This window comes from Alexandromys fortis, unplaced genomic scaffold, assembly GCF_014885135.2.
Source record: "Alexandromys fortis isolate MF-2015 unplaced genomic scaffold, M_Fortis_MF-2015_v1.1 scaffold_115, whole genome shotgun sequence".
Lineage (NCBI taxonomy): Eukaryota > Metazoa > Chordata > Mammalia > Rodentia > Cricetidae > Alexandromys > Alexandromys fortis.
Genome location: NW_026067989.1, coordinates 3,100,279 through 3,125,864, shown reverse-complemented (window position 1 = coordinate 3,125,864; position 25,586 = coordinate 3,100,279). Strand labels below are relative to the sequence as shown.

Below are 25,586 nucleotides of genomic sequence, written 5' to 3'. Positions count from 1 at the left end.
ACTCCAGCAGAACACCCACTTCAAGTAAAAGAGAGGGCCTTTTAATGTCCTTTTCACTCCTCCCCACTCAGAAACCTAAAAGAAGGGACCCCTGTACCCTACCATGGACTGGAACTCTCCTCAGAGGCCCCACCATGCTGCCATTGTCTCCATCTATGATGCTAATAACTCTTCTAATAAATCTCTTGTCACAAAGGGCCATCCACCTCAGTATGTCCTTGAATTCCAAGCCAAAACTTGCATTACTTTTCTATTTATTATTATTATTATTGATGTTGTTATTGCTACCACCACCCTATTGGGAGTAAAATGATCTCACTGCAGCTTCTGTGTAGAGAGAACTGCAGGCTGCATTCCTACCACCCAACTCCCGGCCGCCTGGCTAGCTCATGCCCCGAAATAACAACACACAAATTGTATTTATTTAAACACTGCCTGGCTCATTTCTATTAATGTGTGTAGCACCGAGGTGTGCTTACCAGGAAGATTCTAGCCTACGTCCATCCTGGGTTGGAGCTTCATCGCATCTGCCCCAGAGAGGAGAGCTATCGAGTCTGAGCTCTCTTCCCTTCTTCTTCCCAGCATTCTGTTCTGTTTACTCCACCCACCTATGTTCTAACCTATCAGGCCAAGTAGTTTCTTTATTACTTAACCAATGACCTTCCTCCATCACTTTTGCTGTTCTGTTTTGTTTTTGAAATAGAGTGGCCTAGATTTGGTTTTGCATGTGGGCTACTCCTGCCCCAGTCTTCTAGGTACAAGGATTCCAGATGCGAACCACCATGGCTGGCCTCACTGTGCTTTTGACCAACACTTCCCAAAGGACTAATGAGACTGACATCTCATGATGCCAATGACTCCTTCTCATGTGCCACTGACAATTTCTGTATCCTTTTTTGAAGGTGGGGCTGTCAATCAAATCCTTTGTCCACATCTATTTTGGAGTATTTGACTCTGTATTCATTACTGTAAGAATTATGACACTGGCATGAAGTGGGCACAAAGTCTGAATGTCTTCCGGGAGAGTCTTGTCGTCATTGGCTGTGAGGCTCGATGTGGAAGCAAGCCTCAAACTGCTCACCGTATTTACACAGAATATTTGCTCTCAAATTTCAAGAAAAGTCATGTTCTTTAAGAGGTCTTACAGATTCAGCAAAAGAGAAAAGAGTGTATGAAGAAGGAATCCCTAAAAATATCACCCCAGAAACAAAATTGCAAATTCCAATTTTTAATGCTTTTCAAGCAGCTGGCATAGAAATCTCTTTTAAAAATCAAAGTCAAACATCCATTTGCAAACAAAAACATAATTATGATTCTAATAACGAACAGGATGGGTAGGGATCCAAGAGCTCTATTCACTTCATGTTTGTTTACTATTATTATTTATTATTGTTGTTAATGGTTTATTTGAGACAGGGTTTCTCTGTGAAACTGTCCTGGCTATCCTGGAACTTACTGTGTAGACCATGCTGTCCTTGAACTCACAGAGATCCACCTGTCTCTGCGTCCCAATTGCTGGGATTTAAGGCATGTGCTACCACTGCCTGGCTGTTAATTATTATTTTTAAAGAGGCTTTCAATTTTTACTGTAGTATTTATGTGCCTCTGTGTGTGTGTGTGTGTGTGTGTGTGTGTGTGTATTGGGACCTATTTGCCAAGATGCACATACAGAGGTCAAAGGACAACAGTGCGGAGCTGGTTCTCTCCCTCCGCTCTTCATAGTTTCTAGAGTAAACGCAGCTCACTAGACTCACTGGGCAAGTGCCCTTCTCCTCCACGCCATCTCACCAGCCCGCATTTGTTACATTATACGAAAAGACGAGCCCTAAAATTCATTCAGGCTCTTCCCCATCACGTCTCCTGTCCAGCAAACCAGCTCTCACTATGGAAGTTGAGCCGTTCAGTTATAGCTGATAGAAGACCTACTCTAGACATGGGTGACAGGACACCAGAACCAAGGGGAAGGTTTCCCAGTTTTTTAATGTAAAACAAGTCCATTGAGCAACAACACGCTGCAACTTAGAGAAAAAGCAGCCTCCCCGCCCCCACTCTCACTCCTACCCGCAGCCTGGGTGAGGCCAAGTCTCCTGGGGTTCCTTAGTCCAAGGGCTCCCCAGGCAGCTCAAGTGGGAGAACCCCCGCTGCTTCCAGCCGCTTTCCTCGGACTGCGTGAGTATGGGTGAAAGACCCCACTCCTGCGGCCCTGTTCTGACATCATACACTCCTGCGGCCCTGTTCTGACATCATACACTCCCTGTGGCCTCTGTCCTACTTAATTCTCTGTTGCTGGGATAGAACACAGACCAAAAGCAACCGGTGGAGGAAAGGGGAGAAACGACTGACAGGTTTACAGCCCAGCATGGAAGGAAGCTGAGGCAGGAGCTGAAGCAGAGACCACGGAGGGATGGTGCTTACTGCTGTATCGTCCTCACCTTGATATCTAGAGAACCAAGGACCACCTGCAAGTTATTAAGGTCTGAGGACAAATGCAAGTTATCATATTTCTCTCTCATGCTGCTGTTTAGAGTCTTAACATTATCAATAAAATGCTGATAGGCTATTAATCCAACTCTGGCAGAGGGCTACTGTTATTCTTTCGGTCCCTGCCCTAGCCACGCCCACTTCCATAACCTCTGACCCGCCCATCGCCATCTTGGGACCCTTCCTCTTTCTGCTTCCTTGGCGTGCGCACGCGTTTTCTCTGTCTCTCTCTTCTTTTATCTCTCCTCTCTCCTTTTATCTCTTTTCTCTGTCTTTCTTTCTCCCTCTTCCTTAATAAATACTTATGGCTATTTCCTGTGTTTACGTGTCTGTTACCTGCCGCCACCGTGGGCCAAGGAAGCGTGCCCTCCTGTAGCCGCTTTCTCATGGCGGGCTCCGCCAACCCACCCCGGGAATCGTTTTTTAAGAATAACAGCTACTACTACCGCTACTGTAAGATCAAAGATGTTAAATTCTCTGTGGTCGTTTTCTAAAGATACTTTTCATTGTGCAAAAACATCTGTCACGGTCATTCTGGCATAAATATGCTGCTGTGTATACAATGTTTGTGTCTGAAACTTATGTTTTACAAACTCAAGGAATTCTTATGAGTTCCAGAGAGCCGAATCGAAGGATTCTCTTTAAACAGGTCAGCTATACCCCTCTCTTAATCCCCGACACCCTCCTCCTCAGGACCTAAAGAAAAATTTTTTCTTCCTAAACTTAACCTTGTCCTCTGCTCTGCCAATACCTTGCCAGATCCAAGAGACACTGGACGGTTCCACACCACAAATCCCGGCCAGGAGTGTGGCAACCAGCTGGCCCAGGACGTGACCAGCACCCAGCTTTCTCGGGTCCCCCAAGCTGGCCTGGCATCACCTAGAAGGGTATGCAGGAGGGAAGGGCACGTCAATTCCAGGGATGTTCAGCAAGCCAGCCGCAGCAGCAGGGCTCCTTCCTCTCGTTCCTTTCACTATGTCCCCGGGAGGGTCAGTCACCAACCTCACACACCACGGCATGGTTCTCTTCGTCTTGCGCCTCTATTAGTTCAGCCAGGAAGTATTCGCCATAAATTTCTCTCAGCGTGTTGTCATAGTGCAGAAATATTGGCATGAGATCGTCATGGTCTTCGACCCTGTGTAACAGAGAGCCTCCGGCTTAGTGTTCGCTCCAGCCATTTCTCCCCCCCCCACTCCACCCCACAGAACACCTACTGTGCTCTACCCCTGTGGGAAGCGTCAAAGATACAGCAACACTTGTGAAAGGGGTTGATGCCGTCACAACCAGAACTGTAAGACACTTCCATACCTTCAAATATTTCAGAAGACACTCTAGCTCTCCAGACAAAGAATGGCAGTGATGAGAAGGACAGGGAGGTGGCTCGTGCCAGCAGAGGGGTGGGTGCTGCTGGAGACTGGGAGGTAAGGCAGCCTCAAGCAGGAACCCAAGGACAGTGGAGGACAGCACTTCCCATATGTGTTCTAAGGATCACCACTTCTATGGCATTATCCCACAATCCCTTTCTTTTTTTTTAAATTTTTAAAACTCTCGTGTGCATGCGTGCACATGTGTGTCTACCTTGAACTGCAGAACCATTGCTGTCACTTTTTACCCTTATATGTTTCTGTTCTGAGACATCTCTGCACTTCCCACAGAGGGAAAAGTGCTCTGAAGGTGACCAAGCCCTGCTCACCATTCTGGGGACATTCACCTTGACTTCCATTCTCAGGACACATTACAACGTCCTTGACACCTAGTTCAGGAAGTAGGAACTGGGCTTACTACCACATGGTGATGCTGGCTCTTGGACTCCATGTCTTTCTTCATTTCAGTATACTTTCGTGTTGTATTTTACCTAAGATCCTCTTATCTTGTATTCCCGTTACTAAAAAATATTCCAAATTCCCAGGACTTTCCCTGTAGTATGTTTGATATAACTATCGACCTTTATTCGCTACCTTTTTCATTCATTACTCTATCATCTCCACCGCCCCATTTTATCTTCTAGTATGTTCTCTTTGAGGTTGACACTAGCCCCGTCTACTTAGGGATCCATATGTGCATACGGCTCAATATTCCCCCCCCCCATCTCTGCTGCTGTGCCTCTCAAAGCAATCCCAGGGGTCAGGCAGTGCCCTTTCCTCTGATCAGATGTTCCCAGGGTTTATGAGATGGCTTGCCCAAGACCACAGAGCTGCAGCATGGCCTCGGGATGAGCTCAGGCCTGCCAACAAAAGTCCTGCCTTTGCCAGACCTAAAGTTCACGGTGCCCTTCAAAATGGCATTCTTTATGACACTCTTTGAAAGCCGGAAGTGGCATGCAAAAATAGTTGAGAGAAGTGTCCTTGGCGCAGTGACCAAGGTTTATCATCCAACCAGATGGGTCACAACTCCTCCCAGCCCCGCTGTAACAACCCCCCAGTCTGTCATAGATGGCTTCCCCAAATTAGATGTTTTCAACTAAATGATCTCCATCCGGCTCCCAGGATGAAACTTTTGCCTCTACTGACACAGGCTCAACCACCGCTGGAATAAGTCAGGGCTAGTATCAGCCACAAAGAGAACATTCTAGAAGATGGGGCAGTGGAGATGATAGAGAAATGAACTAAAAAGTGTAGAGAGAACATAGGTCCGTAGTTATCTCAGTCACCCTACAGGGAAAAGCACATGAATTTGTAGTATTTTTTTTTAGTATCAGGAACACAGTATTAGAGGATCTTAGGTAAAATACAAAACTAAATATTCTCAAAAGCATATTGAAAAGAAGAAAGGAATGAAATCCAAAAGTCATTTGTGATGTGTGTATGTACGTATGTATGTATGCATGCATACACACACACACACACACACACACATAAACAAAAAACTCTAAATACCTTAATGAAACTAATATAGTTTAAAAAAAAAAGACAGATCTCTATAAAACCTCAGTGCTGGACTGGAGATATGGGTGGATCACTTTACCTAGAATGCACAAATCTGGGGATTATCCCCAGAAACATAATACATAAATAAACAGTTTAAAAAATCAGAGCTGCCTGGCAGGGAGGCACACCACTTAGGTGACTGAGAGTGAAAGATAAAGAATTTGGAGCCAGCCTAGGCTACAAAGCAATACTCTGTCTCAAAACAAAACACCTCTTGGGTGTTGTGGTGAACACCTTTAATCTCAGTACTCAAGAGGACAAGGCAAGCTGAACTCTGCGAGTTCAAGACCAGCCTGGTCTATATAGTGAGTTCCATGCCAGTCAGGGATACACAGTGAGACCCTGACTCAAAAAAGCAAACCAAACCAAATACCAACTCAGATCTCAGAGCTAAGAAGAGAGCTAGCCAAATACCAAAGGGAAAGACATACATAATATCTAGATGTTCCTTGGTCAACATGACTTCTGGGTTCCGTGAAGAACTGCAGGGCCACGGAGGAGGAAGCTCCGTGCAAACAAAACAAAACAATGAGAAAAGAACGGTTTGGAGCCCTCTCCTGGAGGGTCACAGTCACATAGTAAAGGCTCAGAGAAGCATATGACAAAGAACGCTTAGCCTTCCTTATGCATTTCTCTTTCCTGGCCCACAGCACCCTTGCTTCTCTAAACTTCCCTCCTCTTCCTGTGGAAGAGGAGATACTCACGAGGGAAAAGGCAGCACTGGTCAGTCACCACACTGTGACCCAAGGTGTTGTTAACTGTCAACACTCTGAAAGGACGGAAGACGGTGGTTTCCATCTAAGCAGCCAAAATCTTGAATTTTAGTATTCAGGCTCTGATGTTACCTCTGGCCATCTCATTCCCTCACGCCAGGGCATCGGAGGGATTCCCAGGTGTGAGGCCCAAATGGAAAGCCAAAATCGAACGCCAGCTGCGTGTTTAAAACACGAGTGCCCTTCAGATGCTGCCCTTGACACCTGCCCACGTATTTCCGTGTGTATCCGATCACTTGGAGAATTATCAGCCGTCATCTGTGGCCGGGTGACCACATATGTGAAGCTCCACCATAAATCCATCAAAGGCCTGTTAGGCGTTCTTTTGAAAAGACTAGAAGGAAAAAAAAAAAAAAACAATACAGCACGGTGCCCAAAGCCAGCCCACTTTGGTCTGGACCCTGTATCTGCCACCTGTGCCTATCAAAGATGCAGTATTCTATCTCTGAACTACATCCACTATGCCACGTGATCAGACCCGTGTAAGTGTAAATCAGACTGTACATATCGCTCAGGTGGGAAGAACCAGTAAGAACTGGAGAACACCCACAATCAGCAGGCAGAGTTTTTGACTCCAGAAGGCTGGACCACTACCCTGACATCCCATTGGCTGCTCCATCCACTGTCAGTGTGGCCTCACAGCTCTGCTTCCCTCGGCTTCATCAGTCACTTGGAAATGTCTGAGAGCTCCTCGCTGTTTCCCGATGGGTCCAAGGGCCCTCGCCTCCATCACATCCGCCTTATCCCAACCATGTGCGCGCTGACATATGCACTGTTCTTAGAACGCTTCTTGCCTCTCTTTCTACTCAGTACTCCGATCCACTTGCCTATTCCTAATTCCTGCATCTTTGAATGCTACCTGCACCATCCACCCTCCGTTAACACTTCCTTCCAGGCTCCTCTTCCAAAACATTCAACACTGGGATCATCACTGGATATACAGTATCTCACTATAGCATTGATTATTTTAAGCAAGATGTGGCATCTTAATAACCAAGGAATAAGTTGGGGGGGGCACAGAAGATCTAACACAGCTCTGAATTGTGGTGCAGGAGTGACAGGCAGTAAGGACTGGGTCCTTCCCAAGAACCCCCACTCACAGCTCTGTGAGAAAAGACTACTAATCCCAGGATGCCTCTGGAAATCTGAACCTACAGTACTCCACTGAGAACCCTTCTACTTAGCCTTCTGCCACTTCCTGCTAAGATGCCTGCAAAGGTAGTTCACCTCCAAGTCGTAGCGTTCTCGTTTGCAAAAGGAGAGAGGCATGAATCCTGGGACCACGCAATGGGGTGCACACACTGGTGCCTTCGCCTACTGCCCACACAGCCAGTGTTTGCCCTCTGTGTGAGGCCTCGCACCCTCAGCAACAAGAACCTAGAACTCTGCTGGTTTCCCACTTACCCTGCAAAAAAGCCACTGTCCACAAAGGCTTTCTCTTCCCCCATAAAAAAGAATCCCTGGTGACACTGTTTGGAGAAGTAATGTTCTAGGAGAAATAGCCTGTGATTCCATTTTTGAGAATATTTACCCGAAATTAAGGTTGTACCAACACAGGTCAACAAATATCAAACCTATTTTAACAAATATCAAAGCTATTTTACACGACTGGAAAAATAACTTAATATTCTAATCATTTCTAAGTGTTATGGTGGTTTGAATAAGAATGGCCCCCTTAGGCTCATGTATTTGCATGCTTAGTCACTAGGGAGCAGTATTATTTGAGAGGGATTAGGAGGCGTGGCCTTGTTGGGGGCAGGCTTGAAAGTTCCCGAAAGCTGACATCACGCTCAGCATTGCTCTCTCTCTCTGTCTGTGGACCAGGATGCAGCTCTCAGCTACTTCCCAGGACCCGCTGCCATGCCAGCTGCCACGCTCCTCACCATGATAAAGAACTAAGCCTCTGAAACTAAAAGCAAGCCCCCAGTTAAATGCTTTCCTTTATAAGAGCTACCAAGGTCATGCTGTCTCTTCACAGCGATATAATAATGCCTGAGACAAGTACATTGAAATGGCATTCATATAAGAAAGTCCCAACTCCTAGGACATATCCTGGAAGCATGAACTGGCTTTGTGGAGCCCATTCCCTATGGCTGGACACCTTACTCAGTCTTGATTAGGAGGGGAGGGGCGTTTGGTTTTACCTCAACTTGGTATGCCAAACTTTGTTGACTCTCCAAAGAAGGCCTTACCTCCTCTGAGGAGAGGATGGGGAGGGTGGAGGAGGGAAAAAAAGGTGAGGGAGGGGGAACTGGGGCTAGTATGTAAAATTAAAAATTTTTTAAATAAAAGAATCCACCAGGCGGTTGGTGGTGAACACCTTTAATCCCAGCACTCGGGGGGGGGGGGGGCAGAGGCAGGTGGATCTATACGAGTTGGAGGCCAGCCTGGTTCCAGAACAAGTTCCAGGACAGCTAGGACTGTTACACAGAGAAACCCTGTCTCCAAAAACCAAAAACCAAAACAAAACAAAAACAAACAAACAAACAAAAGACCCTCTATGTGTATGTGTGTAGGTATATGCATGTTTGTGTGCATGTATATGCTTGGGGGGGGGGGGATCTATTTCTTATGGCTATTGAGTGGTGACAGGTTGCATCAGACTCATCATCTATAGGTATGTATACACAGCTCATCTGTCCAAAAACTTTTTCACAAAGCCCAAACTCAATTTTTATTTATATGATGAACACAAAATATGACTCTAGGCCTGGAATCTGAGCCCAGAGTCCAAACTAGAACTTGAAATTCGTACACAGTTCAAGCCTCATCAGAGAAGCTTCTTGTAGTAGATGGAGATTGACATGGAAACCCAGAACCAGTCAACGTACAGAGAACAACTGACCCCAGACTCCTGGGCCCTGAGTGGGGTGTCTGGTTACATTCCTCCCCTCGAGGCTCAGGGACCCTTGAGGGAGGGGGGCAGAAACACTGTAAAGGTCGAGGGTGGCAGGCGACTGCAAGAGAACCAGGCAGATGTACTCGTGGGCTCACCGAGGCTGTGACAGCATGCGTAAGACCTGCACAGATGCAGGCCAGACAAAGACCCCAGCACAAAGGAGGAGACGCAGGCCTCAGGTCTCACCTCGAGCGGAGGAGCTGTCTACATTTAACTGCAGCTGGGCCATGGAAGTCAGTTTTCTCCAATGGAGTAACACTCAGGGAAGCCCCTACACCCAGGGTAGTCAGCTAACACAAACTAGACTATGTGTTTCTAAAAATAGAGAGAGAATATGAATTTGAGGGACAATTTGGGGGGAGTTGTAGGAGGGGCTGAATACGACCAAAATAGATGATAAGACATTCTCAAAGAATAAGTGAAAGTATTGTTGTTGTTTTTTAAAAAAAAATTTGAGGCTAGATATGGTGGAACATAACTTTAACACAAGCACAGAGTTGGGGGTTGTGGGAAGCAGACAGGTCTCTGAGTCTGAAGCCAGCCTGGTCTACATAGCGGGCTTTAGGCCAGCCAAGGCTACATAGTAAGACCTTGTCTCTGAAACAAAACAAAATAAAAACAGAAAAAAAAAACAGTTCTCGATGGCAATTCTTAACTACATTAATGTACATAGATTTGATCATTATATGCTGTATATTTATATACATACCTAATAAAATTGTGGCCCCAAATTTTCGTGAGTATGTACGTGTGTGTGTCTGTGTGTGTGTGTGTGTGACTGGTATGTTGTAAATGTTTCATACAATAAAGAAACACATAGTCATCATTTAAAACTAAAAAAAAAAAAAATATTCAGGAATAAAGATCTAGAGAGACAGAGAGCCCTAAGCCATGAGCCTCCCGCAGCCCATTAACAAAGTTGTCCAAAATCAGACCTTAATACCGATTCTCCTGAGAAAAAACAAGAAGTAAACATTCAAGCCTTGGAGTTCTGAGAACTGTCCCTTATGCCCTTCTCCAAAATGGATAGCGAGGAACTTGTTCAACACACTAAATGCATTCCTTGGGGTAATCGATAATTTAAGATCTTGCATCACCCTAAGCGCTAATGCTAACGGATGACATCAGCCTCCAAGTCTCAAATGGCATATGACAAAGCCAGCCTTGTGGCAAGAATGCCTCTGGCTAAGGAGAACCATCCATGCAGTAAAATGTCTCTAAGAGCACTTCTCTCTCTCTCTCTCTCTCTCTCTCTCTCTCTCTCTCTCTCTCTCTCTCTCCCCCCCCCCCCCCCCCCCCCCCCCCCCCCCCCCCCCCCCCCCCGAAATGACAGCGCCATCTCAGTGCAAGAGTGGCATGCTCAGCAGGCACATCCTAGCATTTGCAGGCTATTCAGCATGCCCACAGTGATGCCCATAGTGATCACACCCACAGTGATCACACCCACAGTGATCACACCCACAGTGATGACCACGCTGAGGTTATAGAGTCCCTCAGCACGGAGGACAACAGAAACACGGTTCTCTTGAGAAGTAATATTCCTTTTTATCTTCATCCAGAAGGCGGCTTGGGAGGAGAAATCATGAGCTTGTTGATGCTAGCAACTAAAAAAATACTTGAATTTCTTAGGAGAACAAAAGGTCCAACCCATAAGGATTTGCCATTCTCTTGGGCACTTAGAAGTCCAGCAGACTCTGAGAACCCGGTTGGACAAAAGTGGAGCTGAACTTGGTTTTACCTCATCTGGGGAATTGGGTATCTTCTAAATTTAGGGCCTGGCAAAAACTAAGGATGGCCCGTGTGGTGGCTCTGGCTGACTTTCTGGAAGATGGAGAGATGAAAAGACAAACTTAGCCATCCTTTCACTGTGTCCTTGAGCCAGGAGGGACACGGTGGTGCCCTGGATCCCATAGAACCCTTCCTGGCAGTTTGGCTGAGTCTCTTGGTGACACACAGTTTGTCAGATCACATCACTAACGCAACATCCTGTCTGTTCTATATGACCACCATCCTAGAGGAAAAAGCACAGGCTGGCTTCCCTTAAGTTAGAGAGGTGTGTGTGTCACGTGCTGGGGAAGTTCACCTCAGCAACAGCACAGAGGCAGTCTGCACATCCAGACGACTTCCCAGACTCTTCGGCCAGACTCCAAGCATCTTCCATAGCTAAAGGGTCTGCATTTTTCCAATTAGATTTTAAAATATATTACTAAAAAAGCTGTCACTTTAAATATCACAAATACATTTTACTGTAGTATATTTGAAAAGAATGATAGAGAATTTAATTTAGTTCTAAAGAATACAGATTGCTTTACTAAATCATGCTTTTATCAAGAACACTGTCTCAACATAGAACAGGGCAACACGGGGTTGCTGGCAACTAGATTTTTTTTCTTTTCATCCACAGCTCAAAAATAAAGTACCTTTTTCTTTCCAAGAGCTCTTGTGCCCTCTAGTGGTCTTCCTTACGAAAATTAAATTCATCATTTCTAAACGTTCATTCTAGAACTTTTAAACTGGCTGTTAGGCCCATTCAATTTATGTTCGCTGGAAACTGTGATTTTTAAACTTATGGGGAATTTTTAAACCCAAGGTTTCTATACATTAGGAAGACTTCAAAATATGCACCAGGCCATATAAGTCCCTGCCATCTCTACCGCTGGGATTGGATGCACGTGTCCATCTCACCGATGGATTGACCACCAAAACACAAATCTGGTGCAGCATTTTGGTAACAAATTTCCCAAATTTGGTGACAAGAAAGTCTCCAGATAAATGTTGTAATTTTTCTACATCTCCTTTTAAAATGTTTCAGGATCTTGATTACTTATAGCTCAAAACATTAATTCCTATGAATTGCTTAGAAGTCAAATTGAAAAAAGCAAAAACTATCAGCTGTTTCATACAATTAGCTTCTGGGGCAGGAGGCATGGTTCCGCGGTTAACAGCATTGGTTGTTCTTCCAGAAGACCTGGGTTCAATTCCAAGCACCGACACCGCTGCTCACAACTGTCTGTAACTTCAGCTCCAGGGGATCCAATGGCTTCTTCTAGTACCAAGTATGCACATGGTACATAGACACCCATGCACACAAATAAACAAATAGTAAGTAAAAATAGATTTAAGGTTATGTTTATTTTTTAAAAAAAAAGTGCCTCAGCCGGGCGGTGGTGACACATGCCTTTAATCCCAGTACTTGGGAGGCAGAGGCAGAGGCAGGAGGATCACTGTGAGTTCAAGGCCAACATGGTCTACACAGAGAGTTCCAGGACAGCCAGGACTATTACACAGAGAAACCCTGTCTCAAAAAACAAACAAATAAGTAAATGAAATATCTGCCTCCAAGAATGAAAGGTAGGTGGTGGTGTTGTTTGTTTTTGTTTGGTTGGTTTGGTTTTTTTGGGACAGGATTTCTCTGTGTGATAGCACTGGGTGACATGGAACTCACTTTGTGGACCAGGCTGGCCTCACAAAAGGCAGTGTTTTTAAAAAGACATTGTTTGAAAAATTAGTTTTCTTTTTATTTTTAAAGGTTAAAGTTTTAAATTCTTTATTAATGTGTTCTTTATTGTACATATTTGTGCGGGATGCATGATTTGATACAAGCATGCAGCTGTAACAATCAAATTTGGGCAGTTGGCATTTCCATGTCCTTTAACATTTATGGAGTTCCTGATTTCCTCTCTTCTAACAAAGAAAATTTTCATCTGTTTTGAAAAACAGTAATTGAGCCAACATGATTAACCATCGTCATCTGCAAATAGGCAGGATGCCATGCAGGGGAACTCGAGCTATTTAACAACACTCCCAGGCAGTGCATAACCCTTCTCCTGGCTTAGTCTTCCCTACACCGGCGAGAACTTGGAAAAGGAAGCCCCCGCCCTCCCAAGACCAGGGGTTTCTATGCCACGAACACCTCGCACCCACCACTGAAGATTAATTAAGAGCACTGTGGCTTTTAAAGGTGTGTCCGGCGGCAGCTACGCTTTGTTTTGGACATAATGAGAGACAGCAAGCGAAGAGTAACTTTGTTAATTAGTGTCTGAGTAGAAGAGCAGGTTACAACATCGTTTTCCACGTGGCGAATGAAAGAAACAGGAGAGGGGATTATGGTGCTAATTCATTCGGTTCTGAATATGTTGCTAGTTAAACAGCGGAGGGATAATTACATCCCCCAAACCCGTCCCTGGTTTGGTGTCTTAAGAACTGTGTTCCTCACCATTAATTATCAGTGCGAGTAGCTACTGATGAAACAGATGTCAAATGTGGAGGAAATCAGTGTAAAGCGGCAGCCTAAGAGGCAGGAAGCCACGCCTACTCCATGAGGCCATGCAATGTCTGTGTTTCTAGCACTCTTGAGGTAAAAGTCCACGCAAGTTTCCAGATACCGGCAATGTTAGATCCATGGATGCTAAAACGCCAATCTATCAGTTTGGGATAAAAGGCTTTAAAAATGGTACACGTCTGTACCTTCTTCAGGCAAAAGCGCTGTTTTGTGTCACGATCGCCACCTGAATTCACTACTGTGCCTTCGTTATCTTAGCATAAATGCCCCCTCTTCATCTCTTTGGATTAGGACAACCTCCCTCTTGGTATCTGCTCCTCATGGAGTCTCTGTGGCGATAGCAAACAGAACAGTGAGACAGCAAAGGCTGCGTGATCAAGACCCTGGTTTCAGGTATCCAGAGGTTTACTTCTAGCTTTGTGGGCCCTGCCCAGTGGAAGGCCACAGCCATCCTGCTAAGTAAGTCTTAAGAGAGGAAAAAGAAAAGGAAATGGCGAGGAAGGAAATGGCGAGGGAGAATCTGAGACTGAGCCGGAACTATTAATTGCTTTAATGAGGGTTAGTGCTGTCTACGTGACAGGCTCTAGGATCACTAGGAGGAGATCTGGGCACACCTGAGAGGGATGATCCCGGTAGGTTAGTCTCTGGACACAACTGGGGGTGGAGGGGAGCGGCAGTATTTTGTCTACTGAGGCAGGGAGAGCTGCCCACTATGGGTGGCACTCTTCCCTGACTGGGATGTTAGATGGTAGAAACCTAGAGAGAGAGCCAAGCAGCCACAAGCATCCACAGTTCTCAGATTCAGTCCCCACTGCCATATTTCCTCCATCATGATGGGCTGGAGTCTTAAACTATGAGCCAGGATAAGCTCTTTTTCCCCAGATTGCTTTGTCGGGTTTTTAAATCACAGAGACCGAAAAGCCACTGGAACAGTCAGTAAGTGCTTCCTGGAGCCAGATGCCGACTGAGCACATTGTCCGTCTCTTCTCCTGTTATGGACATCCTGAACAGCAGACAGGGCACCAGGGAGCAAGCTAACAAAGTAAAAGAAATGGATCACTTTCTGATTGGCTGCTTCTGCGCATGTCAGCTTCAGTACTGCATGGATAAGCAGTTTGTCCAATGCAATAACGTCTTGCAGAATGTCTATGTTGAAAGTATTCTTACTATTCTTCTGTAAAATGATAATTTATAAGGTACAAATGGGCATAATAACTGTATATTTAAAATTTTAAAAAAATGTTTGGGGGCAGTAAGATGGCTCAGTGGGTAACAGTGTGCTTGCTGCCAAGCCTGATAACCTCCTCTGATACCAAAGCTGTCCTCTGGCCTCCACATGTGTGTTAAGTATGTGAATATTAATATTTTTCCCATGGTATCTCTTTTCTGGAAAAACTTGACAACAGCTAAATTTCTGTCACAGTCAGTGTGTTTTGTCCTTGTGACAAATACCTGAGAAAAGCAATTTACAATGGGAAAATTGTATTCTAGGTCAAAGGTGCAAAGGCTTCAGTGTCTTGGTAGGGAGGCTGTGATGAGGCGATCAGAACATGCCCATAAGGAACACGCCCACCAGGGGCACGCCCACCAGGAAACAGGGATGATGTGTGTGCTCTCTGGATTCCCCCTTTTTTCCAGTGGAGCCTTCAGACTCCAGGATGGTGCTGCCCACATTCGGGATGTCTTCACCTTAGTTAACCCTTTCTGGAAACTCCCTCACAAACACAGTCTCCTATGTACTTATCAACATGATCAAGGGTGAGAATCAAGACTAACCACCATCACCATTCCCATAAATAACTAACAACTAAATGAATTAGTCACACAATAGCCGGGCCATCTTGGAACAGGCAGTCATCAGAAAAATAAGTTTGTTTTTTTTTTTTTGAAAGGTTTTGTTATCATAACTTATGGATAACAATGGGTTGGGAGTGACGTTCTCAGACACGTCTATGGTGCACCTGCATCCTATTTGCCTCTTATTCCTATCCCCTTCCCTTGTCCCCCTCCAACTCCTGCTGGTCGTCCTCCTCTTCCCTACTAAGCCCTCCTCCTACCTTTTCCTTTTTATTTTTAATTTATGACCCACTGACTTTCACTGGTATTGCTAACAGGAGCATCAGCAAGACTGCAGCCATAAGGGAGCATGGACAATCTACTAGTAGGTACTCCCTCCCTTGGTAACCATTAACTGCCTGTAGATCCCTGGGGAAAGTGGGGCCTTGGGAGTCTCCTGCCTCCAGCTATGTTAACTGTAAAGACAGTGAGCTGCTATATTAGGTGCATAATTAACAGAGCATATGATCACAATACTGTGTAATGCATACAGTGCCCACAGAGGCCAGAGGGAGGTATCGGATCCGCTGGAACTGGAGTTACAGTTGTGAGCTGTCATATGTAGGTGCTGAGAACTAAACCTGGGTCCTCTGTAAGAGCAGTAAGTGGTCTTAACTACTGAACCAATTCTCCAGTCCTCCCTCCCCACCCCAGTATATTTGTATTTTGAGGCAGGGTCTCTCCACATAGCCCATAGCCCGGGATGGCCTGTGACTTAGGGTCCTTTTGCTATTGCTTCCCAAGTGCTGGGAGTATAAGCATGTAGCAACATGTCAGGCTCAGAAGTATATTTTTTTCTCAAAATATTTTAGTGGTTTCTTGTTCTTTGCAGAACTAGAGCGTGAATCCAGGGTCTTACACAAACCAAGCAAGCACTCTGCCTATCAGTGTGTTTTGTTGGTGTTTGTGGGAGAAGTATTTTGATTGAATCCTTGGATGCAAAACAGCTATATGGAGTCAACAGTACTTGCATGTGTCTACCTAGCTATAAACAATTTTAATTCCTAACATGTTTCTAATCTGAATATGTGATTCATTTACTAAGAGAACCTATCCTTCAAATAGGTAGTAGAAATGGCAGGGAGAATCTGAGAGATTTTAAAATAAAATTAAGATAAAGAACAGGTTTATGGAAATTTCCCATAAAAAAAAAAAACACTGCCAACTTGTCAATAAAATGTCTTTAAAGAATGCAACTTCTTGAACAGCTAAGGATGATCCTGTCCAGGGGACTGCCCTCCACACACACACACACACACACACACACACACACACACACACACACACGGAAGAGCAACCACACCCACCTATCTGCCTGGTGATGACCATTCCAGGGGCTTCCTGCTTCCGCTTTGCCCACTCTGCCTCTCTGGTTGAATTCATCCCCTCAGACCAAGCTCAAGAGGCCATCTACATCAAGTTTTGAAGTTTTTATTTCTTCATGGAGGTATGGCAACATGTGAGAAAGCGCATGACCTTCCATGACCTTCAGAAGATATTTGATGAGCTCAGACCACCTAGCACTCAGCAGCCCTGCCTCCCTCCTCCTGCAGAATCCCCTCTTGTCCCTCCCAGTCTCGCTTTCCCTCCTTAGCATAGCATCACCAACCTGATCTCTACACAGTAGCCTTATCTGTTGTAGACCTCATAAAACTGAGGTAACCCCTAGATATTTTTTTCTCCATCTGCCTTCTTTTATTCAGCATGACTCTCTGTGGTTGGTTGCTATGGAAGCAACTCATTCTGTTGAATGGGGTAGCATCTACTGTATGTATGTGCCGTAGGGAATGGGTAAACAGAGGGCTGTTCTTGGGGGTGGGGATGTGAGGTTGTATTTCTATCTCTGTGTCCTGCCCTCTTATGAACTAATATCCTTATTGTTTACTGCAGACAAGCCCCTCTGTGATATATATGGTGCTGGAATTAACCACAGGAAACTGAACTGCACAAAGTAGGCAAGCCTCCAGCCCCTGCAGTAAATAATATTTAGTGCTTCTTGGATTGTTACATGTAATCAGAGGTACACCGTCAGACTTAAGTTAGGTCATAGGCTGTTGCCAAGAGCTCTGTGCTGTTGTCTGCACACTACACTGCTAATAGAGAGACACATGACCCCAGAGCATCAATTCTGTTTTGCAAATTTATTCATCTGGTGAATGGCGGAACCAAAAATCTAGATCTAGGGCTGGAGAGATGGCTCAGAGGTTAAGAGCACTGACTGTTCTTCCAGAGGTCCTGAGTTCAAATCCCAGCAACCACATGATGGCTCACAACCATCTATGAGATCCGGTGCCCTCTTCTGGCCTGCAGGTGTACATGCAGGCAGAACGCTGTATACATAATAAATAAAATCAAAAAAAAGAATTATTAAAAAAAAATCTAGATCTAGAATGTCATCATTACACAGTCTTAAAAACTATGTTGTAATGCTACATGCTCTTGCCTCTTTATAACAACCAAATTTGATGCTTTTCTAAAGTAAATTCATCAAATATGGAAATGGGCGAAGAGGGTACAATTTATGCTTCACAGGGGAGCAATCATCAATGTGAAATGACTTCCCAATGCACTTCTATTTCAAAGCAGGCTAGCTTGTCCTCACCTTAGGCTGGAACTCTAATGGGGCAGTTAAGTATCCTCACTTGGGGCCTCAGGATAGTGTAGTAAGGTGTCCCCTTAGGCTGGCATGTTGGGAGCACAAAGGTCCTTTTGCCCATAGATCTTCAGGGAAAACAGAAATTTTAAACAACCAGAAAGGGAAGGACATATGAACTGTTTTTGCAGAAAGCTGGGAACTGGAAGTGATTAATAGCCCAGTGATCTGAATTTTCTGTTGGGCCAGGCCCTATCAAGTTCCCACAACCAGGACCAGAGATGTCTAATAGTCTAAATGACCCTTACATTATCTATGTAACCAGGGGCTCCCCCAACCTCGCTCAACCAATACCAGAGGTGGCTAATAGCCCAAATGATCTCTATGCTGTCTATATGACCAAGACCAGCCCAGATCCTTTCTTAGGTTTTTAAGCTAATGCAAGCAGCCTATTTCCATAACCCATCTTCTTGGAAGAAATGATAAGCCCTGAGTTGAGTTTCGCTATAATTATGCTTCCTTGTAAGCCAGGGATTGCATGCATTCCACCAAGAAACTTTTCTCCCAAATTATGCTGTGTTTAAATATACTGGCAACAAGCCACCCAGCACCAGACTCCCCTAAATTTTCATTTTCACCTCATTGTGATTCATTTCCCTGCCTGAAGGGACCGCCTCTGTGCCCACTTTCCCACCACTGACTGTCCACAATGGCTCACACACACATTGTGTGTGGTGCTAACTATCACATTTAGTTGGGCTGGAGATGACACCCACGCCAACATGAGGTCTCTCCTCTCTGTCACAGCCATCTCAGGGTGGAGGACCTCAGCATGCAGCTCTCTGCCTTCAGAGCAAACATCCCAGGAAAGCCAGGTAGAAGCTTCCAAGACTTAGTTCACCCATCCTCAAAGCTGTGCTGGTGAAAGCGTGCACAACTGCCTGGTGTCACACAGAGGACACACACAGCCCGACAGCTAACAAGAGGACTGGGGAACCACAGTGAAAGATGGGATAGACTACCTTGGAAAACAGACTTCGCCACATTTATGCCCTTAAACGGCTATGCTTGGACGATGTCATGAAGACACTGAAGACTTCAACTGGAAAACTCCTCTCGGAATGAACAACATCCTTATTCCTAAGCGTTAGAACACGGGTGGGTTTTACGAGGAACACTAAATAGGCAGATTCATTTTCAAGTTTGTTTTATTTGAGAGTTTTCTTACTTGCTGCGGGATTAAGGGCTATTTTAGAAGCCCCTGGTAGTAAATGCGTAAGTCCCCAGCTACACAGAACCGGATAGTCTTGGTAATCACGCCATCTAGGGAGATGCTAGGAATCGCCAAATGAATGTTATGAGTATCACAAAATTTTAATCTAACTGACTGATTAAAAAGTCTCTTATAGCTGGGTGGTGATGGCCACATGCCTTTAATCCCAGAACGTTGGGAGGCAGAGGCAGGCAGATCTTTGTGAGTTCAAAGCTAGACTGGTCTACAGAAAGAGTTGCAGGACAGCAAAGGCTACACAGAGAAACCCTGCCTTGAATATCTAAAGGGGGGGAGTTCCTTATAAAGATGACCGTCCATGAAGTTTACATCACACAGGCACTTTGCCAACGGTACCTGGCTTTGCGAATATGCAGCTGAGGGTAGTGGTCATGCCTGTGACATATGTGTACTGCAAAATCTTCATCATAGGTCAGACATGGAACGTTCCCCACTAGGTCAAACACAGTTATCAGAGTTGAACCTAAATCACAGAAAGAAATGTATCCTTTAATCAAGGGATAACTTCAAGATTTCAGAAAAAAAAATGAGGTCCCCATTCCACTTGGAGATTTACTGGCTGTAATCAAGTACCAACATGATATGCTTAAAGTCCAGGGACCAATCTTCTTTCCCATTCCCAAGAGTGCTACTTTCAGCTTCAGTTCCTTGCCAGTTTCTGGGGGCACCGGGTTGTTGAGGACCTTACCTAGGCTCACTTATGTTGGCACTATAAGGAATATGAAGTATAGTTCTGGCACTGCCTTGAACACAGTCCTGGGGAAGAAAGATGGGATGGGACGGTGTTAGTAACAAAGCAGCCACATTGCCTGCCCCTGAGAAAATGAGGTGTCTGGAAAGTCACACGAACTCAGTGGCTCCCTGCTAGTCAGGGCCAGAGCATCTCCTGGGCGATTTCCTTCCTCTCTACTTTTCCTTCGATTCCAAAGAGCTCCCCTCCTGTCTGTCTGGTGGAGGTCGAGCGAATAAAGGGCATGACGCCCAAGCAGCACACCAGATTTCTGCTGACATTAACCTCTGACCTGGCATCTGGATGGTCTGGTGTGACATTACAAAGTGACTTGAAAGCTGAGCCACCCACCCCCACCCCGCGGTCTGTACAGGCTGTCAGAGACACATCGCCACAGCGCAATGGCCCTGCTCATCCTCTTTCCACACACCCTGCTATTCAGGATGCTTCTGCGGGCGGTCATGTCGATGTAAACTTCTAAAGAAAAGACTGAGGAAATCTTACACTGAAAACACGTAAGTCTGCGAGCCTTCCCTCGTTCCTGACCACCCCGATCCAGTTCTTTAAATTAGTGCACTACCTGTTGGCCTCAAGTGATAGCAGTTAAAAACAGGGGCTCGAGAGAGATTGGATTTTAAGAATTAGATTATTTCCTTTTGGAAATACTGCTGCTATTAAATTAATAGAGGATTAATGTTACAACAAACTATAAGCAAATTAAAGGCTCCAAAGAACTTTGTTTCATTTGAAAAATACTCCATACGGCATCTTTCATGACCACCGTCTGTGCCGAGTCACCCACTCACCGAATGATCTCTTTGAGGCAGCCAGTGGCATACTCGTCCACAGCCACGAAGAAGTGCATAAACAGTGTATTCAGAGGCTGCAGGAGAAAGAACGTGTGGATAAAACACTGGACCAGACAGAGCAGGGCTCAGAGCAGTCCCAAGGACAGAGCTGGTCAGGATGTGTGGGTCACAGCTTACGCCAAAGTGACAAGACACCCACGTAGCAGTTTAAGCCCTCTGTCTCACTAGCTTGGAATTAGCTAAGGAAGTGGAGATTGTGAGTCTAGAGTGCCCAGCCCCTGCTCCTGCCTTCATGGAGGAATTGTGGGTAGGGAAGAGCCTGCAGGGGAGTGAAATCGATTACAGACTCCATAGTCTTGCCTTTGGGGGTGTCTATGCCAAGTGAAAGACAATCACCCTTTCCCTGGGGCTCCTGAGCCAGCAGCTGCTGCTCTATTCATTGGACACGAGGGAGAGATTCTCTTATGAAATTGAAGGATGGAAGGCAGATGCTGCATTAGGAATCCAAAGGCTTTTTTTGTTCAACATTCCCGGAGTCCCAATCAACTTATTATTCCTGCGATCCAGAAAACCTGGGAGCTAAAAATGCAGAGAAGCAAGAGTCTCCCGTGGCTTTCGGAATCCGAGTTCTAAAGGGGCTTTGTCCTCTGACTCTTGGATGATTAGCTGGCCTAATTAAGACTGGTGCTCCTTTATGGTCATCTCTCGGTTCCTGTATTCATGAAGGTTCTAGAAATAATCGTACTTGCATTTCCACTGGGGAAGTGGGAATCTCCTGCTTCCTGATTTCTTAGTAAAGCTGCTCCTCCCTCAGTATTTGGGGTGTTGGTTCCAGGACCTCTGCAGATACCAAAATTGATGAGCGCTCAACTCTGGTCCCTGTATCAAATGGTGTAGGATCTGTATACGATCGGCACATGTCTCCGATGTACGTTATTATGTCTTAACAGAGTATAAGCGTGACTTGAGGAGCTGTTTACTTTATTGTCTGGGAATAATAACAAGGAGAAGCCCTGCATGCTTTCAATACATGTACATTTTTAAAAAACACTTCCTAGTGTTAGTCAGCTGAATGTATGATGTGGAACCTGTAAATGGAGAAAGCTGACCTTAGTTCTCCAGGAAACTTCGGGTTACCAACTACACAGCCATGTGCTGTCTCCACTTCCATTGGCTAACCTCTGACTTGGAAGCACTCAGCAGGAATTGGCAAGAAAGAAATCACGAGTTTGACCTGTGACCTTAGAAATTCTCAAAAAGCATATAGCACAAACTCCCAAGTCCAGATAACAACAGACTAAGGCGTTCTAGGCCCTTTCTCTAGATTAATGGTTTAACCCATTAACCTTCCTCAACATCTGCCTCGGAGCACGTGGCCTACTACGTGCTTGATTTATCTAGATAATTTAGGATTTACTCCCTAAACATCTCTAAGACAAAAACGATTCCTTCAGTTCCAAATGCTAATGAGATAGAAAATACACTGAGGACTAATAAAGGCTTAATCGGTGTAGCTCAGCAGAAAAATAATGTGACTTACAAATGCAAATCAAAATGCAATTTCACATCTTCTGGCAAATACATTTAGAAAGAATAGAACTGGCTCTGGGGAGATGGCTCAGTGGGCAAAGGTGCTCGCTGTTTAAGTGTGAGGATCTGAGTTCAAATCCCCAAAACACACATAGAAAAGCCAGACATTTAGCACGCCTGCCTATAATCCTGGCCCTCCTACAGGAACGTGAGAGGTAGAGGAAGGCAAATTCCTGGGAGCTTGAGGCCCAGGTGGTGTGGCAGATGCCGCAGATAAACAACAAACCGAGACCCTGGCACAAATTAAGGTGGGAGGTAAGGACTGACACCTGAGATTGCCCTGACCCCCACAGACACGTATGTATGGCATGTGTGCTCCCACAGTCACACATATGAATGTGCATATACATACACAGCATAGTCGTAAGCACACATACACACAAAAGGACGAATATGTTGATTTAAAATGTTTTATTTAACCTAATATGTTCATTTTATAATTAACACATGATATGAAAATTGTTATAGTGGATTATTTATTTCCTTTGAGACAAGGTCTTGTGACAATGACCTGGCTGGATAATTACTCACTACATAACACCAACTAACTTGAACTCAAAGCAATCCTACTGCTTCAGCCTTTCAACTATTACCTGGATTATTAATATATAAAAAAAAACATGGCATACTTTACACAGTTTTCCCTACTAAGCACTTCAAATCTAGTATATGTTTTATATTTGCAGCACATTTCAATGCAGACTAGCTAATGTCAAATCCATAATGGCTACCTGACATCAAAGGCTCCACCCTCCACGGGGGCATTTTAAACGTTATGCAGTCTGACTAAGTCTTAAGCTCTGTTGTCATTCCTAGGGCAACTTCTAGGTGACAGCCTTCCTAGGATATCACAGACCTCACAAAGGACACACAGACATCCGTAAGGTATCTAGATATACATAGTAGGCACACCAATTCTTTATTTCCAGATCTTGTTATTTTAAAAGCACAAGGTAGGCCTTGGGGGCAGCTGGCTGATGGGGCTACCAGGTACCCATCCCATGCACTCTAGACCCCCCTTGGCTCTAACATCCTATCGTTTTGTTTTTAACATCTTATGATGTTGCTATGGTATGCATGACGGTTGGATGTCTCGACCCAGAAACTAAGATGATGCTGGTCTGACACCAGGCCCTCCCTCCCAGTCGGGTTGTTCCAATAAACATGCTGTGTGTTTTTCTTACTGTGCACGGGATTTCATTGTCAAGCTCCTCGAACACGGACACCCAGTTGTCCTGCTTGGCAACATTCCAGTTGGGGTAGTCTAAGAAGATGCCATGGGCCATGATCTCCTCCTTGTCATTACAGAGGGTAACAGCAAGGTTTGCCTTTTCTCTTTGAAAAGAATGAAAATACACACATTAGTAGAGACAACCAAAGTGAGGTGAAGGCAGGCCATCCTCTTCTTCCTGGGGCCCCTGGAGCTCTGGAGCGGCTGCGTGAGGTCTTGTTACAGCCAGAGTTGTGAGAATGATGTTGCTCAAAGTGTGGGTGTGTTTGTTCAGGGTGTATGAAGACATTAATCAAGTTGTTATTTAAAATTATGTTTTCACTAAAAGTGTTACATTTATCACAGTAAATATCCAATAGCCTTCTTTGGCACACTGAGCAGAACGCCATTCTATTGCATAGCTCCTCCACCTTCTCCAAGGTAGTAATACCACTGTGTTGATGTACACCCAGCACAGTTATAGACAGTTACAGTGGTCAACTGTCCTCTGCTGGGGACTAAGGTGTCACTCGAGACATGAGACTTCATGCTAAAAGCCAGGAAGGTCCTGGGAAAACTGAGATGGGTTGATCATCTGTGCACAAGTGGCAAAGCTGCATTTAGAGTCAGTTTTATTGGCACTCTTATGCAGGGTTCTTCTAAACCCCAAGCCCAGGTCCCAAGGCTGAGTTACACAAAATCTGAGTATCTTTAGTCACCAGCTCACTTTCTATTGCTGTGATAAACAACAGGACCAAAAGCAACTTAGCTCATCTTACACTTCCAGGTCATAGGCTATCACTAAGGGAAGTCAGGGCAGGAACTTAGAGGAGAAACCACAGAGGAATGGCGCTTACAAGCATGCTCCCAGGTTTACATCTAGTACTTTCCTAGGCTCCGGTGCACCCTGAGTTTTCGCTCTTCTCTTTCCCCTCCCCTTCCCCTCCACCTCCCCACCCCAACTCTCTCTTGCTAGGGAATGAGCTTTTAAACCTGGGGCCTCACCAATGGCAGGCAAGTACTCTATACACTAAGCCATATCTCTAGTCTCAGCTACCCTCTGCATGCTGTGAATATGACTGGTTAATGAATAAAGAAACTGGCTTGGCCTGATAGGGCAAAGTAGAGCTAGGTGGGGAATACTAAATTGAATGCTGGGAGAAAGAAGGTGGTGTCAGGGAGAAGCCATGTAGCCCCACTGGAGACAGAGGTCAGAGCTTTACCCAGTAAGCCACAGCCTCGTGGTGATGCACAGATTAATAGAGATGGGTTAATTTAAGATATGAGTTAGCCAGAAATACACTTAAGCTATTGGCCAAACAGTATTGCAAATAATATGGTTTCTGTGTGATTATTTCAGGGCTGAGCAGCCAGGAACAAACTAGCAGCCCCCTACAATAAATTGGCACTCCAATGTGTGTCAGCTAAATCCACATAAAACCTGAGAGGTCTTAGAAAGGAATTCTAGACACTAAAAAACAAAGTTTAGCCACATTTTCTCCCATATGGGATTTGCTTGTTGGCAGTGTGCTGCAACTCTTTAAAGAGAGGTCTTCCTGATTCAGCAGTAGCAGAAAAAAAGCTGCATGGTTTTGGAACAGCGGCTTTTCTGGGCCATGCTGCCAGCGCAAACTCTGGCCTTTTCAAAAAGCCAAGCATTTAAATGGGTTTTGTAGGCAGCATGCTGCAAGTTACTTGGTGGCAGCTTGGGCCCCTTGGCTATCAAAGTTGAGGTGATGAACGTGGCTCCCACCCAGCAGTCTCAGAGGCAGTGAATGGACTTCAGCCATGTTGGACTGAGCAGAGCAAGCAGGCAGGGTCATATTTGTCCTTGCAATGCTTCTGCTTAGGTTTTTAAGAAGCACTTAGTATTTTAAGAAGCAGTTCTGGTCAGAAAAAATAACATATACACAATAAAGAAAATTCAGATGGAAAAGACCTCTAAATGGGTCACAGTGTTAGATAAATGTATGTAGGCTTAGGGGAGAGAAGAAAAAGAGTTATAGAGAATTGGGAAAGAAGTAAATTGTTTAAAAAATAAATAAAACAAAGTCTTTAAAGAGACAGACAATCATAGATTAAATGAATAAAGAAAAAAAGCAATTTAAGATGGAATATACACAGAGTCTGGATTATGTATACTATTGTGTTTTTTTTTTTTTTTA

The 25,586-nt window shown here is 44.9% G+C and overlaps 1 protein-coding gene and 1 long non-coding RNA gene across 2 annotated transcripts in view; both read right to left on the bottom strand.

Moving 5' to 3' along the window:
• Cfap61 (cilia and flagella associated protein 61) overlaps positions 1 to 19,839 on the bottom strand; it is a 231,495-nt gene extending 211,656 nt beyond the window's left edge. The window contains exons 1-3 of the mRNA XM_050159553.1: positions 19,771 to 19,839; positions 19,419 to 19,545; positions 3,484 to 3,616 (exon numbers count right to left, since the gene is read on the bottom strand). Coding sequence (XP_050015510.1) covers positions 3,484 to 3,594 — 111 coding nt within the window. The 5' untranslated portion in view covers positions 3,595 to 3,616; positions 19,419 to 19,545; positions 19,771 to 19,839. The remainder of the gene's footprint in view (positions 1 to 3,483; positions 3,617 to 19,418; positions 19,546 to 19,770) is intronic.
• Positions 19,840 to 22,743: 2,904 nt separating this feature from the next.
• Positions 22,744 to 25,586, bottom strand: part of LOC126512029 (uncharacterized) — a 20,922-nt gene continuing 18,079 nt past the window's right edge. Inside the window, exon 3 of the long non-coding RNA XR_007594890.1 lies at positions 22,744 to 23,546. This is a non-coding gene — a long non-coding RNA (uncharacterized lncRNA). The remainder of the gene's footprint in view (positions 23,547 to 25,586) is intronic.